General features: G+C 25.6%; 1 protein-coding gene across 1 annotated transcript; it reads right to left on the bottom strand.

The window, feature by feature from the left end:
• Nucleotides 1-251: 251 nt before the first annotated feature.
• On the bottom strand, nucleotides 252-19,157 carry LOC135926947 (uncharacterized). Its single transcript, XM_065462880.1, has 8 exons — nucleotides 19,080-19,157; nucleotides 16,687-16,776; nucleotides 15,857-15,904; nucleotides 6,266-6,430; nucleotides 5,048-5,221; nucleotides 4,626-4,646; nucleotides 2,944-3,240; nucleotides 252-382 (listed from the first exon to the last, which is right to left on the bottom strand). The coding sequence occupies exons 1-8, from the start codon at nucleotides 19,138-19,140 to the stop codon at nucleotides 252-254; spliced, it is 987 nt and encodes a 328-aa protein (XP_065318952.1). The 5' UTR covers nucleotides 19,141-19,157.
• Between the last annotated feature and the right edge of the window lie 29 nt (nucleotides 19,158-19,186).

Genomic DNA, 19,186 nt, shown 5'->3' with positions numbered 1-19,186 from the left:
GGTTAAATGTTACGCTATTGAGAAGTAGTTTTGCTTCTTTTTCTGCTTAGCTATACCTCAATTCAAAATTACTTGTAAGCATTAACATCAGTGGTGTAACGCACATGAAGTCCAGTATAAATCTATCATAATAATAGTGTTTATGTTCACTAGAGTTTACCTAGACTAAAAGGGGATTCTGGTTCGTCCTAAATTTTTATGAAAATGTAACTATAGTTCTCGTTCCTATAAATCTTAAATGGAGGGAGGGGTTATGGTTCGAGGTTTGTTCCAATTCTTAGATTTTTCTCGTTAATGAGGGTTTCCAGTCTGATTTCTGTTCCTGCATTTATCCCGGTTCTGAGGGATCCAGGTTCTAGTACTGTTTTGAAAATTAACCCTTCTTTTCCAAAAAATTAAAATATATCCACATGATATTGATGATTACCCCTTGTTAAATGTGTTATATCTCAAAAATCTTTATATTTTTCATTTGTATAACATATTGATTTGATATTATCAAATCTCTAAAAAAATAGATTTTCTAATGAAGTTAAAAAATGAACTGAACTAATCCATATTCTTATCATTAAATAACATGAAACCAATTTTTAGCTCAAAATACGTTCTTATTGATTAAATTTTAGCATATTAAAAATTGTTGTAGGCCGATAATTAATGAAAATCACTTACTATTTATGAAAATATTCATAAAACATAAACCAAATTTTTCATGAATATTGTTTAGTCAAAATTCACACTTCTTTATGCTAATATTATGGAAATAAAAAAAAATTAATAAATTAGCCGTTTTCGAACAAATGGGATTAGAAATATAAAAGTTAACCATATAATATATCTTTTGAATTATATTTGCATTTTGTAAAATTATTGTTTGTTTATAAACTAAAATATTAAGTCTTTTTACCGCAAATTTTTATTTTATTAGGAAAATTTTAAACCTATTTTTAGATAGCTAATTGTGTTTTCTTATTTAAAGACTGGCTTTTAGCATTAGTCAATTTAAACTGATTATTAAAAATCTGTTCAATTTGGGTTAAAAAATATGAGATTCAAATCTGATCCAAGTTTTTCGGGTTAATTTGATTGTTGTAAACAAATATAAAAATTAAATTAAATAGATGAACATGAAAATATATCACAAAAGTACAATGATTGGCATTTCTATCCAATTTTTATTAATTTCTTATATTGTTTACTAAATAATTACATAATCTTATATTTTTATAATAATTAATAAATCTTAGTCATGGTGTCTTTTTATATTCAAATTATTTTTTCTTGAGGAAGCTTGATCAAAGCTATGGGCATTTCCTAAGAATAAAAAATATTAAGACAATGTATTATAAATAATAATCATCTCACAATTTATTCCATTTATATTAATAGTATTTAAAAGGCAGTTATGTAAAGCAATTTTAAAATGTTCATGGCGAAAAACTGCTAAAGAAACAACAGAACAATCACAAAACATAAATTAAAGTTTAATCTTATACTAGATAAATATAAATCTAATTGTCCAATCAAAAAGATTTTGTTTCATTATGGCTATTATCTAGAAATTTTGTTATTCTCTCTTAATGAATTTTTTAACAAAAGATAAAAAAAACTGGTAAGAATAAAGATGCAAATGCTCTCCTGACCCCATTTTAAAATTGTATATCTCCATTTCTATTTTTTTATAAAATTGATATTTCGTTAAAATAAAACCAAGACGTTATAAATTATTTATTATAATTTATCTTGTACCCAAATTTCCTAAACAAAGCCTATTACAAGCTATATTATATACTATTGGATTTTTTTAAAAAAAATATTTTCGGTTCGTCCCACCCCAGGTTTTATATTTTCAAGCCCAGCCCGGATATTTTTTTAAAAATAATTCTTCAGTTTTATAGCTAATAATGGCGATTTAAAGTATTTGGTCTTAGGCCCGACCCGGCCATATTTAAAATGAAAATACGCCCAGACCCATGTACCCGGGCTGGACCTACAGGTCTGATATATTTACAAAGACTAGGAGAGGTTAAAAATTTTTAAAAAAATCCCATTTTAAAGCCCAGCGCGAATTGCGGATTTAAAATAATATATTTTGATCCGGTTTGGGTTACTTTATTTTTAAATCAGACCTGAATTTTTTTAAAATTTTACATTTTGCAATCCGATTTGGGTTTTGTTTTTTCTTAAAAAAAAAGTTTTGGTGAAATTTGTTAGTTACAAAGAAATTGAAAATATAAAATCAATATTAAGCGATTCATGAATTTATATGATTTTTTAAGATTTTCAATTGATTAAATGATAATTTTTTTTATCAAAAAAATAGGCCTTGACAGGGTCAAAAGCCCTGTTAAATAATTTTTACCGCCTAAAAATTCGAAATTATGCAATTTTAATGGTCAGTTTTGGGTCAAGTTCTTACGGGCCTGACCTGTAGGTTCTCAGATATATTTTGTAATGTTTAAATGCAAATTTCATTAAGATAATCATCATTTTAAATGATAAATTACAATATAGAAATTGGGATCTAATATGCCCAGGTAACTCACAAGACGATTATACTTTATTAAAACTACTGAACCAAATTAAAAATAAATTTAATGTAGCTACTAAAGATTCCATATAATAATTTACATTTTTTTATGATATGAATTTAATATGTCTCGTGCCCCATGATCCCTCCTAGAGCACTGAAGGGCTAGACGTTCGATTTCTATGCTCTATATAATTCTGATGGGGTTTGTTAACGTCAAAGTTATATTATTACAATATAGTATATTTAAACATCTTAATTAGAGAAAATCACTCTTTCCCTTCTCTTTTGCGCTTTCTTAAGGCATTATCCAAATTCTAAGCAAAGGTAAATTACACGGTTCTAACACCCTTTAAGGCTGGAATATTAAAAAATTATTCTACCTTATGAAAATCTAAATGTTAAAAAAATACTAAACCTGATATAGTAAGTAAATTTAGACATAGCATTTTGGCAAGATCTTATTTCTTTAGTCAAAGTTTCTGGGCATTTGTAAGCGTTACTAAAATTTGGATTAGTATCTATGCAATTAACTCCATCTATAGTGCAGCAGCGTATTCTATTCTCCTGACATATGTTATTAGTGCTCGAACAGGCTTCCCATGGGCTCCATTGACCCCACGAAGGCACGATACTATTAGCAGAGGTTGGAAATAAAGCACTTATACCAGGATTGGTAATCATATTTTGACTATTAATCAATGCGAAAGCTTATGATAAATAGATAACTTTTATTGCAATATATAATATAATCAATAAATCTCATGTAATTTATTAAACATCTATACCAAAATAAAATATTTAAAATAGTCAATCTCGTAAAAAAGTAAGTTTACCTACAACTGATCCTGAAAATCTCACAAACACAAATCGATTTGGTGACACAAAGTGTCACTAGGCAAACAAATCCTAGCACACTAGGTCAAGAAATCCAGTAAAAATAAGGAATATATATTAAAATTGACCCAATAATAGCGAATTTGGATCAGTTGATACAACATGGAATAATGTAATAAAGAACAAGCAAATCTTATAAGAGATAACAATATACATTAATTAATATCACTATAATTAATTGTATGATTTGGTGGCACTTTCACTCGACACTTTATCACTTAGTCATTTGATAACGCTACACTTTATCATGATTTATTTAATCACTGAATTTTATTTATTTGAAATGTTGAGTTTTTGATAATATCTGATTTTTTGACTTTTTTGTTTCAATTTCAATTTTTAAATTTATTTCTTTTAAAACTTATTTTCTAAATTTTTTTAAAAAATATATATTTATTTTTATTCTGTTAAGTCAAAACATTAAAAAAATATATAGGGGAAATGTGCTATAAATGGCCATGTTGTTGCTTTTTTTGAAAACAAGTTTGGGTTTAGCTAAACAAATTTTATATCAATGTGTAGCCTAAATATTGTTAAATAAAATCTGAATCAAAGCTCTATCTATAATAGTTTATGAGCTAGATGAGGTTATGTGAAAGTTGTTTTTCTGGCCAGTCAATAGTGTTGTACGTGGCTACAAAATTTGTATAATATAAAATAATAAAAATATATATAATGATAAAGGACGCAGTTATAATTTGAATAATTGAATGGATTCGGCTCCCATGTCCTGGTGTTCTTTAAAGAACTGGAAAAACGGATCACTGCTAGGATCGAGGATTCCAACGAGGGATTCTACCTACGCCAAAGATTAGCTATAAACATAATAAAATACAACTATCTCAGCTTTATTCTCTCAATGTCCGAAACCCCCTAATTGAACATCCTATGCATAGGATAGACTTTGGCTATTTTCCTCGCAATTATAATGTTAACGCTAAAAGGGAACTTCTCAATCAATAAAAGATAGCAAGAATTAATGACTTTATATAAATATGATTTATTAATATATATATTTTTTCCAATAATTGTGTATAATTGTAAATTTCTTATTTGTACAAAGTAATTTTATAGTACAATAAAACTTATGAATTCAGGGTGAAAAAAATAAAATAGTTAAATTATATCGCGTGATAAAGTGTCGCAGGTCGCATGATAAAATGCCGCTAGGCGAATTGTATATATTATTATAATGTACCTTTAAGTATATCCAAACCATCTAAAATAAATTTACAAAGTGAGATATAATAATATATAGTATTACTTTTTTAGTTATAAATAAGCTAAGGAAAATATTATATCTTATAAAGAATTTTTAAAATAAAATAAATGTAGTAATCCATCAGGAGTAAACGTTACATTTTTAGTTATTTTTTTTCAAAAAATTAATAAATTTCAATATCATATAAATAAAAGAAAGTATAATGTAGGAGTTTAGCAAATATGGAGTTTTAATTTTTTTTAAAACTTAAACTATTTATGGCTCGCGTTCTTTAATTTTTAAAAACCTCTTTTGCTAGAACAGTATTCCACACTCTTTAATTATGGATGGATGAATATTTTAAATCTTGGGTAATATATAATAAATATATATATATATCCTTAATATCTATCAATTACTTATATCAGTCTTCATTGTTACCACTTTAGTTGTGCACTCGTTGTTAAAACAAATGGATTTTTCGGTTGACTCAGATGGACATTGACAGTCGGCTAATTTTAAACAAAAATTTGTTCTTTCCTTGATACCTAAACCGCAATCAGGCTTGCAGGCACTCCATGCTAAATTTATAACTTATTTTTAAAAAATTATATATTAAAATACAATTCAAGTCGAGTGTACTAAAAAAAAAAGAAGATGTTTAATATTTTTATATAAATTTTATTTTGAGAACTGCAATTATTTAGAAAATCAGTTTTGCATAGCTAACCATGCATCCTATAGGAACAGTAGTATTGATATTAAAATAAATAAATTATTTGAGATAATTTAAAGAAAATTTAGTATCTATAAATGCTCGTTGTTTTAAACCATCATTAATAACTTATATAATAACTAAACATAGGTCTTAGACCAAACCCGGTTAATAATAAATTCAAATAGTTAATAATTTCAAAATCTCATAAAAATATTCATATTTGATTTAAATATTTATATATATATCCAAGATTACAAGCGGGTACCATTAATTGTCAATACCGCGACAACTCACTATTAAATAATCTTCAAAATGTAAATATCAATAATATCGATGAAATTATCAAATGATTATAAGGTTTTAATTTTTTAGAAATTAGGCAATACTTATTTTTATTAAGTGTTGTTAAGCGGCTTGATTTGTACCGATTTTTAAAAACAACTATGCCATATATGAGAAAAATCTTCAGTCTTGCATTATTTCTTTCTGGATAAAATATTAAGTTAGCGCTTTAAAAATCAGCTCAAAACGAGCCGTTAAACAACACTATTTATTCTAAATTACTATAAAATGTTTATCTGAAAATCAAAATTTTTTGGAGAAGGCAATAAAAAATATTCAAGTATTAGTGTCCAGTATCGGTTATATCAGTTCTCCTTAAAAAGGAATATCGGTGCATCTCTGTATTAATATATTTAATAAAATAGGAAATAAATTAGTTGAACTTTGTTCTAGTATAAGTTAAAACCATAATTGCACGGTGCACCTGCAGTTTAGAAAAAGTTACATTTTAAAATACCTTTGGACAACTAATTTTAAGAGTGTATTTGTTTACAATTATATTTATAATATAATATTGAATTTATAAAAGTTTTAATATTACTAGTAAAAATTTTGAAATATTATTTAATTTTAAAACCTTGACACTTTTTGCATTCTTCGTATTTAACGCCTTGCTCTTTACACGTTACTTTGATGTTGTTTAAAAAGCATTGTTTTTCTAACTTGGTTTTTCCGTTGACACATTCTTCGATTTTGACCCATTTTTCACTCTGAGTAAAGTGTTTTAAGAATTCGGATAACCCTTATATTTTGGGGAGAATGTAGTATATGAATATATAAATAAACTTTTTTAGAAAATTAAAACCTATTTATAAAAAAATATTCTTACGCGTTTTCACTATAAGATAAACTACCATTTGAGAAATTTTGTTGATTCGGAACTTTGTAATTCCAAATAAAATTTCCGGTCCAAGACTTTCTGCCCATATTAAATTTGGAGATTGAAAAAATGGTTCTGGTTCTAAATATATATTTATTAAAATGGTTCCCTCCAGGTTTTGGATTTGTTTTGGTTCCAAACTCGCTTGATAAAGAGGAAAGGCAGACTAATTCCAATTCCTGAAAATTTTTTTTTAGATAGTTACCAGGCACTTTTACCATGACTATCGTTGAGATTAAAGGAGATTTGTGGAATAAAGAAGAGTATGGATAAGATATATGGGGATAATATTTTTTTTTACTAACTTTGAAGTGGATTTACTTTTCTCATGAGGTATGGGATAAGGGGTAGAGAAAAGATTTTTAAAATTAGACGGGGAAGGGGGGGGGGTGTCTAAGTGCCTGGTTTCAAACTCTGCCTCTAACTTAATTTTTTCCCAATTTATAGCTCTTCATTAAGATCTCTCATTTATCATATTTATCTAAACCAAACCTTTATCATACTAAATGCCAAACTTTGCGAAGAAAATATAAAAATTGACTAATCTTTTTTATTATGATTCTATATTTGTAACCATAATTATATTATCCAAATTATTGCAATATTTATATTGCACAAATTTTATCGCAATTGATAGATCGCGACTGAATGTAATTTTAAGGACAAATCCCTTAAATAAAAGTCTGAATTTATTCTCTTAGCACTATAATAACCATTATTAAAACAAAAATATAAAACTAGGGATTCGTAATTATTAAAAGATAACTATATAATATATATCAGAGACCTGCAGAAATACCATTTGTACGGCCCCAATTTTTTTTAAAAATATTTTCTGGCCCGGCCCGGATTTTTTTAAAATATATTTTATTTATTTTTGATTTTTACAGCTAAAAATGGCGATTTCAAATATTTGGTTTTAAAATATACGGCCCAAAAATTTTTCAGGCCCAAGGTAAATTAAAATTAAAATACGGTCCGGTTTGGGTACCCCGGCTGGGCTTAGGGCCGGGCCTGCAGGTCTCTGATAATATATCATCTTAGAATTAAAATCTAAAGAAAATATAAAAGCATATCTAAAATTCATGGTTTGGCACATTATAGTGAATATACTTGTATTATTTTAAATAATTTATAAAGTATTTAGTATTTGTACTTTTAACCTAAAAAATGAAATATCATTACAAAATAATAATCCTTCTATTTTTTTATTTTAATGTAAAGTCTATAATTTATTTATTTAAATTTTGTGAACCGAGTTAAAGAAAAATTTAAATATCTTATCTTGTGTGAGTATAGGCTGCATTTATTTTTATTTTTTACTATAAATAAAATATATTTTAGATATGGAAATAAAGAAATATATTATCAATGATGGAGTTATATTGCCGTTAGATGATAGGTAATTAAAATGCTAATAGATCTTAATCAGGAAATGTGATTGTGATTGGGAAAAATCAGGAACTTTAAAAGTGATTGAAGGATTTAAAGAGATGTATATATATAATATAAAAACTCAAAAAGGCTTAATGAGGGGTAAGGTATTCGAAAATATTTTTAAATTGAAGTAGAGAAGAAAAAGCATTAGAAAAGTGGTTATTATAAATATATCTAATTGGTTATATATCTTACTAAGTAAATTTATTGAACATATTTATATTATAAACATATACTAGGGGAGACCGGGGTTATATTGTCCATAAAAAATTGAGAGCCTGTGAAAAGGAGGAGAAATAATTTATCAAAATAATTTTAATGTTATTTTATTCTTTATATAATTATCTACAGTAGAAATTAATATCTAATAAAAAAATATATAATATTTTTTTAAATTTAAATTTAAAAAAATGAAAATTTTTGAGTCATGAAAAAGAGACGGGGGACGTATTATCCTTTTGTGGGGCATGTTTTAGACTATCATTTTCTAAGCATTTTATTCATTTTTTTCATACAAAAATCATAACAAACATATAATATTAACATACAACACATTTATTACATATAAAAAATGGATTAAAATCACAACATGATCCATGTGCCCATAAATGACAATTACGGCATTGGAACCAATCTTCATTATGGTGGTGAGTTTGATAGTTTTTGTGGCACTCTAAACAGAATTCTTTTTTGCCAGCATTCATATTTAAACTTTTTTTATTATTGGTTTGATTTTTTTTTCCAGATTATTAGCCCTAGATCTGGCTATTTTTTTGTAAGGTGAAGAGGTTAAAATGGCTGAAGTCATTTGATTACGTGTTGTTTTTTTAAATATTGTTGGATGGGGACTAATAATTTCTGGAGAAAAATCTTTCCACGTGAGAAGATGATGGATCAGGACTATCACTGACAGATGGTTGCGAAATAATTTCAGATAAATTTAAATTCTCATTAGGATCGTTATTATATTATAATATAAAGGATTAGAATTTTTGTCATTAAAAATTAAAGGATTTAGGGGCCATATACCTGAGGATTCAAAACCCTTTTGGATATTTGAAGCTGAGGTGGCTTTTGGAAGGACATCCTTTACTACTCCAGGGATATCATATATAGTAAAACTTTTCCCTGGATGCATTCTCATCCAAGCATCCAAGGCACTGTTGTAATATTTTTTTAGAGGTCCAAAAACATTTCTATCCAATGGTTGGAGTTTGTGAATGCAATGGGGAGGGAGAGTCAATAGAACTATACCACTGTCAGAGCACAGCTCAATGACTTAAATAGATTGGTGAGATTTATGATTATCTAATATAAGCAAAACTTTTTTATCTTGACTAGGCTTAGTGTATTTTATAAAATGATTTAAAAAATATATAAAATCTTCAGCCAGCATCTATCCAGAACCATTGGACACACCAATGCATCCTACAGGGCCATCTCTTAAATAATGATCATTAAATTTTTTCCTGGGATATATAAATATAGGTGGAATAGAATTTCCTAGAGCATTGACAGCAATTGCCAAGGTCATAAGTGTACCACGTTCTGATGTAGTAATTGCCCCAACCTGTTTTTCGCCTTTCCTTGCAATAAATTTATTAGGCCGTTGAACTGTTGTTAATCCTATGAAAATATTAAAGATTTGCTATCATATATATTTTAATTTACCAGTTTCATCCATATTATATATATTACATGGTAGAAAGTTATTTTCCCTTGTGACAGTCAAATAATTATTAAAAAATAAATCAACCATTTTCATATTGAAATTGGTATCCCTGGCTATACTTGTAGCCTCTGGTGTTCTCAAAGAAATAGTTGGATTTCTTTTAATAAATGCTCCATTCACCAGCTGATTTAGTTATTTCCCAAGATTTTGGTACTTGTAAATTATACCTCTTGCCCATTAGATAAGCTAAAACTCTAACCTAAATTTAAACATAAGACAAAAAATTATTTATATATTAAGGCAATCTAATTAAAATCCTAATTCTTAAATTTTATTCTGAATTTATTTTATAATTAATATAATAAAATTCATACATAATTAAACCTCTAATGTATAGGTAAGAACCAAAATATGTTTTTATGCATGATATTATTTAATGCTAAATCAATGAATAAATCATTTTAAAATTAATATACATGGCAGCATCATTTTATTTTAAATATATATCATACTTACATAATTAAATCTTTAATATATAGGTAAGATATGATTTAATGCATGATATAATATATATAATGCTACAATGAATAAATCATTTTAAAATTAATATATATACATGGCAGTATCATTTTAAAATTAATATATATACATGGCAGCATCATTTTATACATAAATGGCAGCATCAATTTATTTACATATATATCATGCACACTTAAATAAATATCATTCTAATGTATATGTTAAATTCTTACTTTAAAGTATTTTAAAATTAATAAAGATGTTTCATTAACATATAATGTAAATAATTTAAAAATTTTTTCTCAAGTTTATTATTATTTAACTAAAGAAATACCATGGCATAAATTTAAAGATTATAAAAAATTACATTTTACAGAGATATATGATATAACAAAGGATTAAAATACTTGTTTAGGGTATAATCCTGCAAATAATCTTGATCCTTTAATTAAATAATCTGTTAATTTAGCTTCTTGAATAGGAGAAAATACTGATCTGTGAAGATATCACTCTTGAAAATCTTCATTCCTTTTGAACAATTTATTATACCTCTTAATGCTTAGTTTCTTAAATATATACTAATTTAAATATATAAATATACCTCCCATAACTTAAATTCGTATTCATGGTTATAACTGTCAAAGGTATCTTATCTTTCAGCATTTGAAGAATACTTACCTTTTGATTATCATTATTTTCTTTGTTAGTTTTTCTAATATATGTTCGAACCATTTTACAAAATCAGAACCAATATTTTAATGTATGTATGTAAAAGGAAAAGACGCACCCCGCTAATACCTTCCCCAGGTCCACAGGATCATTTAAAAATTAAATTTAGAATATTAAATTAACATAATGATTGTCAATATTTTTATATATGATAAAATGGAGATTTTTTTATCATTTAGAATTTTTATTAAGTCTGAACAACTTGTATAAAAAAAGTTATTCGTGAAAATGTAAAATTTAAAAAAGTTACTTTGGGTATGTTGAAACTTAAATTTGCATTTAAAATTTTTCATGAGCAATTTTGTCCGAAACAATTTGGACCTACTTAAGCACCTTATTATAATACATATTTGGCTTAAATTTCAAATCTTAAACTTTATTAATTTTTAAATTATTTGAGAAGGAAATACCTACCCCGGGAACACACTATCCCCGGTCTCCCCTACTATACTAATAGAGGTTAAAAAAAATTAACTAAAAATTTTCTTGAATAAGTAATTTATTAGACAGCGGATATGAAGAAACACATGAGAGTTATAATAATTGCAAAAATATTCAAAATTAATTAATATTTCGCTAAGATAGATTATTAAATTTGTGTATAAAATATTGATAAATGAGAATCCCAAAATATAAGTAAAATTCATAAAATAAATTAATAAAAAGCCTACATTAATTTGATTTTGTGTAAATATTTTGTCCTACTAAATTTTAATTGACCATATATCAGACAATATTTTATTTTTCATTAACATTAAATATTTTTAATGTTATTATAACTCATGTATTCTTTATATAAGTTATAACATCAAATAAATTACTCAATAAAAATCTGAGGAAAATTTAATTTAAAAAATAAGGTTAAAAAAAATAGGTTGAAAGAAAAATTTTGACCCCGTAGATATTCTAATTCGTGGTAGAGTTGTACAAAAAATAATGCAAATATTTTTTCACCTTTAACTAATTATGTTGTATTTGTAATCCATATTAAATCAACCAAAAAAAACTGGATTCTCAACGCGACCCCTTTCAATTTTTTAAAAATTTTGCATGTTGCTGGTATATACATTAACTAATAAACATGTGAAATTTTACCTTTCAAACCAGCTTACTTCATGAGATACGGACATCTTTAGAAACGCGAAATTCTAAAATACACTTTATTTAATTTAAAATATCTCAAAAGGTAATTGAGCTAAAAACATAATTTAAATTTTATTAAATAACTCTAGAATAGTCCTTTAATATGATGTAAAATTTATTTTATTAAAAATAAGTCTATTACCGATAACCGGAAATAGAAAACTTGAATTGGCTATAAAGTAAAAATTGGTCTTTTTTTCTTAATTTTTTTTACAGATAGACATTATAATTCTTAATATTTGCACAACATCTTAGATTGGGATAAATACTGGGTCAAGAGTTATTACACTTTAAATATTTTAAAAAGTAGACAATATAGCATTGAAACTAAAATCCTAAAAAATCAGATTAACATTTACCAAGTAGGGGAGACGGGGATAGTGTGTTCCCGGGGTAGGTATTTCCTTCTCGAATAATTTAAAAATTAATAAAATTTAAGTTTTGAAATTTAAGCCAAATATGTATTTTAATAAGGTGCTTAAGTAGGTCCAAAAATGTTTCGGACAAAATTGCTCATGAAAAATTTTAAATGCAAATTTAAATTTTAACATACCAAAGGTTACTTTTTAAAATTTTACACTAATAACTTTTTTATAAATGTTGTTAAGACTTAATATTAATTCTATATGATAAAGAAATATATATTTTATCATATATAAAAATATTGACACAATTTATGGTAATTTAATATCTTAAAATTAAATTTTAATTAATTGTGAAGACCTGGGGCATGTTTTTGCTGGGTGCGTATTAGCCATTTTTAAACAGGGATTATAACTAAATTTATAAAAACATTAGAAGTCACTAGTTTGTCTAGGACCACTAATGACAATATGAAGATGATTGACTTATTTTTTGTAATTATATGACAGATTTAAGTGACAACAAGTACTTCCGAGTGATATGTGTGATATAGATGAACCCTAATAAATTTAACATATTTGAGAATTTATTTTTATTTATTTACTTAAAATAAACACCTTTATATAAAAAAAATTTAAAAATAAAAAAGTGCTATGACACGTAACGTTAAAGGAAAATAGGTACCCCGGGTATTTTTCATAAAACTTCAATTTTCATTTTTTTAAATTTCGCATTAATTATAAACTAAATGATTTTTTCCTAAATATCAATTTCTCCCGTAGAGATATATGTAAAGAATAAAATCGTGTAAAAACATTTTAGAAAAATTGCTTTAGCTATTTTTTATAGTACTTCAATTTTTTATGGACAAACTATCCCGATCTCCCCTATTACATTATCAAAACGCCTTAATTTTGAAGCATTATAAGGAATAAATAATAAGATTTTGTAAAAGGTAATAAAGTAACAACTATGGAGCTAAGTAATCTCTTCATCCCACATGGAATAAAATAAAAAAAAGTTATAAACCTCTACATACATTATATTTTTTTGCAACTCACATGGCAAAACTCCCTACAATTTAGGGGGAATTACTAAGAGGTTAGCAGCTAGAGCAAGCCTGCAACGTCCTTAAGAAAATCATATACTAACACCATGCGATCATTAATACCCCGAATATTAATTATATATTTGTTAGCAACGTTGAATATTTAAGAATCCAATCTCGAAAATAGATTTTTAAAGGCCAATTCCAGGGAAACAATCTTGCATTTATTCCGATGGAAGGAAAAATGAAAAAAGTCAAATTTTATTCAAATTCATCTGATTATTTAATGCATGATATTTAATTAATATGTTTATTATAATATTAATTTCCCAAGTTATAAATATTCAATTATTTTCTTTCTAAAATAAAATAGCCAAACTTATGTTTTAAATATGACATAATATCTACTGGTGATCTGTATAGGACCTAAGTTATCTAACCCGGCCTGGAACCTTTTTAAAAAATATATCCGACCCGATCCCAAACGAATATTTTTTTTATTTGTCCCTAAATGCAAGACTCAAAAATTATTTGTCCCCGGTCCGAATTTATTATATAGAAATTATTATTTTTTCAATAGAGTTTCACATAACTGAACAAACTAAGTTTACGATCATTCTACTAACAAATAAAAATATATGTCCAAACTTTAAGTTTTCTTTTTATTTTGAAAATTTAAAAAAATTAATATATATTCTAATATAAATGATATTTATTAACGATTTTAGCCATATGACGTATATTTAAAGTGTAATAACTCTTGGCCCAGTACATAGCCATGATTTTCTTAAGGGGGGGGGGGGGGGTGGAATTCCAGACCCCATTTAGGGCGGGCCTTCGGCCCGCTTTTGCCCGGCCTTCGGCCGGGTTTCCTTAGTCTCTATATAGTCATAAAATATTTTTACAATATAGGAGGTTAATTTTAATAAAAAAAATAAACCTGGAACAAATATGAAATATATTTTTATTAGTTTATATAAAATATAATAAATTACTTGTATATACATTAATATAAAAGCATGGTAATAATTCCAAGAAATTTATTTATAAAAAGTAAGTAGACATATAGTTGATCCCTCTATTATATAGAATTCGTTACAAAATACTAGGTAAAACTTCAATTTTACAGACATATTTGACAGTTAAAGAATATATTACAGTTAATATTTTGACAAGTTTTATTAATCTATGCTCTTGATAATAGATATTGCAACAATATGCATTTAATTATTTAACGCCATCTATTTATTTTAAATAAAAAATAATATTTAAAAGTAATCTCATATTATTTGTCCCACAATGTCTTTAAATTATATTTTCTGATGTCCTTATCAATATATTATAGATTTCTGTAAAATATATAATTGGCTATATTGGTAAAAATTACTTGATTGTCATATGATAATTGATAAAATTAGATATACTGTAAATCTACGACATATAATTTTCCACTGTTTGTATTGTGCTTTAATTTTTTTATTTAATTTATGATAAAATTTTATATAGTTTTATAATTATATTTTTTTCTTAAGATAATAAGTTAAAATTATTCACTTTATAAAAAAATATATTAGTAATTTTATGGATATATTATTAATAATTATAATACATTCACTTTTGTCTTAAGACTTATCTTTGGCTTATTATATTCCATTTCTTAAAAAGCATTTTTGGTTCACTTTTTTATATATAAATGCTTTTTCCCACAAATGTATAAATTATGAAGAATAGTTTTATAAATTATTATCAACTTTTACATTCTTTCTTTCAAATTATTGTTTAAGATATATGAATATATTTTTGTGGGTCAGGTCAGGGAGTGGGGGGAGAACTAAGGGGGATATTTTTTATTAGCTTAAAATGATATTCACAAAAAGTGATAAATTTCTGAAGGGGGGGGATTTCCCCTTGCCTCCCCCCCCCTAGCTACGCCTATGGCCCAGTAGTTGTCCAAATCTAGGATTTTTTACAAATATTAGGAAGTATAATATCTATCTGTAAAAAAAATTTAAAAGAAAAAAGGAGCATTTTTACTTGCCATTTCCGGTTTTCTATTTCTGTTTTTTAGACTTATTTTCAATAAAATAAATTTTATATCATATTAAGGGCTTTCTAGAGCTATTTGATAAAATTTAAATTATGTTTTAGCTTATTTACATTTTGAGATATTATAGCGTATTTTGAAATTTCCGCGTTTCCAAAAATGACCATATCTCATGAAGTAAGCTGAGTTGGGAATTAAAATTTTATATTTTTACTAGTTATTGTATATACTACCATCATACAAAATGTAAAAAAAATCGAAGAAGGTCGGGTTGAATCTTCAGTTGATTTAATATGGAATGCAACTTATGCAAAAAATTTTAAAATGTATTACATGATTGATCCAAGACAGTTTGGCGTCTCTTCGGAGCACAAAGGTCGGCTATATGTGTTATAGATGTATATTTCAAATAATATTAAATTCTTTTATTAATAAATTTAATTTTCATGATTTTTTTTTATCCATGACATTTTTTCAAAAAATTAGTAAAACATTATCCGAATCCCAAACTGATGTAAATTTTTTTATTTACCTTAATAATTATTTAAAATTTTTATATTTAATTATTTCTCACCTTCATTCTTTATTTTCTTACGTGCCTTATTATTAGGGTGTCGAACCTAATCGCAAAACCAAGATGAGCCATTTATAGTTCTCTGAACCGTAGCCATAACCGAAACGTTATAAGAAAATTATAAAAGGAGATAATCGATTCATTACATATACTTCCTAACTGGTTTAAGCCGCTTCATAACGCTTTTTTAAATTATATTTATTACTATAATAGTCAATATTTCACTATGTCTCTTATTTCATATTTTACAATAAAATTAAAAAATTTTCTTCAATTTGTTTTTTATTTAAAATGCTTTCATTACATTGTTACGCTTTACAAACAAAATTATAATTAATTTGAAATTACAGAACTTATAAAAACTTAAATGACGGGAAAAGAACCGATATAAATTGCCAATTCGAAACGAACCTATAAAAATTAATTAAAAAATAACCGGAATTGAAATAAACCGTTTTAAAATTTTAAAATAAGAACTTGATTAGAACTAACCGTTATACTTAACAGTTCGACACCCATTCTAATTTATATTCTCCCAAATTTTAAAATGGATTTAATAATTAAGACCACATTGAAAATTAATGTAAACCATTTTGTCCCAATCTTTTATAGCAAGCGACGGTAAGGCAAATTTTTCGATAGCTCACCAAGTTATTGCAACTGATAGATAATGCGTTGCCTTTATTATAAATATAAATTTAATAATCGTAAAATATTTTATTAAAATATGAACTACAAATATTAGTAAGTAAAAGTTACAATTAATTATTAAATTATAAGATGCAAAATTTTTTTTGCCTTGAGATATTTTTACCATTTCATATTTTTGTCAAAAATATTCGATGTGTACAAAGTTAAATGAACTCATTGTAGAATATATTATCATTTTGGATTTACTATCTATCTTACTATAATACTATATATTTTAGATATTCGCTATTTCAATTTTTTAATGTCTGTATCAAGAATATAATTATTAATCTCAATTTGTTTATTCATTTTTATCTTATCACTTTTTTGGATTTGTAACATTTACACTTGCAGCATTCAATGCTGGTAATTTCTTTTCAGGGATTCAATTGTTAAAAAATTTTTTTAACTCTTAAATTATTGTCAATAATTTCACTCAGTCATGAATCTTGTACTTAATAACTTAATATTATATAGAAATCAATTTTAATAAATTTAAAACATTTAAAATGAATACAGTTTTTAATACTTTAAAAAAAAATCCAGTCATGACCTATTTAATATATGATTTATTAAGAAATAAAATTTGCACAAACACTTAATTATTCAGATTGTTAGTTGTTTAATTTAAAAAAATCTAAAAATAAAATAAAAATATATTATGAAAGGTCACCAGTTTCTTGGTCATAGATAGCTAAATCATTAAAAATAGTATGTTATCATAATAAAACTTAGCAAGTGGTATATACTGTGTGTGGGAACTATTAAATTAATCATAAGATTTAGAAATAATTATTATAACATTAGAGGACAGCGGTTAATCAAGCTTATTTTGTCAAGTTATTTATCACTCTTATATTATTATAAATATCAGGAAGGGCAGCATATAAAACTAATCTTATATTATATTTTGTAAAATACCTTAACCCTATAACTTTAATTATATATAATAATTTTTTTTTAAATCCTAATTGAGAAAACAACCAACATGTCCCGGGCTTTGATAAACTATTTTATGAAAATAAATCATATGCTTTTAGACCGCCTTGAGCCACTGACGCAAGGCCCCTTTATAATTAAAATATAAAAGGATACAATTTAATTATGTGCGTTAACTAAAAAGGTACCCCATAATGTCCCTCCACTCTTAAAATTTTAATCTTAATTGCATTATTCACTTCCATGTTAGAGAGAGTGAAGTCATTAGCTATTTTAGTTTATAATAGATTACAAGATATATATATTTGAGAATGCTATTGGTAATAGTTGTCAGGATAACACAATATAATACAACTGAGCCACTATTAATATAAGTTAAAATAAAAATTTATTATTTCAATTAAAATTTTGAAATATTGTAATCATGACCCCTTCTATTATGTAATCCTTTTTTTTAAAAAAATCTTATGAAATTTGATCTAGGATTCCAAAACAAAGAAATAAATATAAATTTGAAATTACCATTTTCCGCGTGCTATTAAGACCTTAATATAACTAACTTTACTTATCTTTATTATATATTATATAAACAGCATAAATATTTATAAAACTTTCCCAACTGATAAAAGAGAGCTTCTATTTTAATAATTATTATACGAATGTAATATAGATGGCAATCTTATCTTGGAAAAATCGTATACCAAATTTACTTTTCTTTTATAAAATTTTAAATGGCTGATAATATTCTGTTCTATTGCAATTTACTACTAAAAATTTTATTAAGACTATCATAAAATATACTATCTAGAATATGTGAGACTTACAATGATCCTTGCCCCGGTTCTAAATATTTTGGCAAAAGAAATTCTGATTCGAGCTCCTCTATTTTAAAAAGGGTTCTAATTTTTAAATTTAACGCGGTTACGGTGGTTCAAAGTTTCGATTTCTGTTTCAAGCTTTGTTAAATCAATCAAAAAATTTTAAAATAAATAAACCCTCTAAAATGAATATGCGATATTTTGAACAGTGCATATATATAAATTATAGACAGGTTCCTAAAAATTCTAAAATGAACAGGTTCGATTTTGGCTCTTGTAAATTTTAAAAGAGGGTGTCAGATTCAGGTTACTTGATTTGTCCTAGTTTCGAAAGTCCCTGGCTCTGGTTCCAAAGTCTGCTAGTATCTTATATTTCTAAATTGAACAGATATTAACAAACCTCGAGGACCAAGTTGCCTCAGTCACACTTTCCAGCAATTAGAATACTGAAATATAATTATCAACAAATAGATTTCCTCTCATTCTGAGAAACTCTATGGTTAACTTATTTTATAATTTATTGTATTAATTTTACTTGAGTGGTAGGTGAACAATCCCAGAGATAAGAATATAATCAAATTTTTAATTATATACATATATTTATTTAACACAATATAGTATAATTTATATATTATTTATTTC

This window comes from Gordionus sp. m RMFG-2023, chromosome 3 (assembly GCF_954871325.1).
Source record: "Gordionus sp. m RMFG-2023 chromosome 3, tfGorSpeb1-WG-v2, whole genome shotgun sequence".
Lineage (NCBI taxonomy): Eukaryota > Metazoa > Nematomorpha > Gordioida > Chordodea > Parachordodidae > Gordionus > Gordionus sp. m RMFG-2023.
The sequence above is the reverse complement of the archived record's forward strand: the minus strand, read 5'-3'. Positions and strand labels throughout refer to the sequence as shown.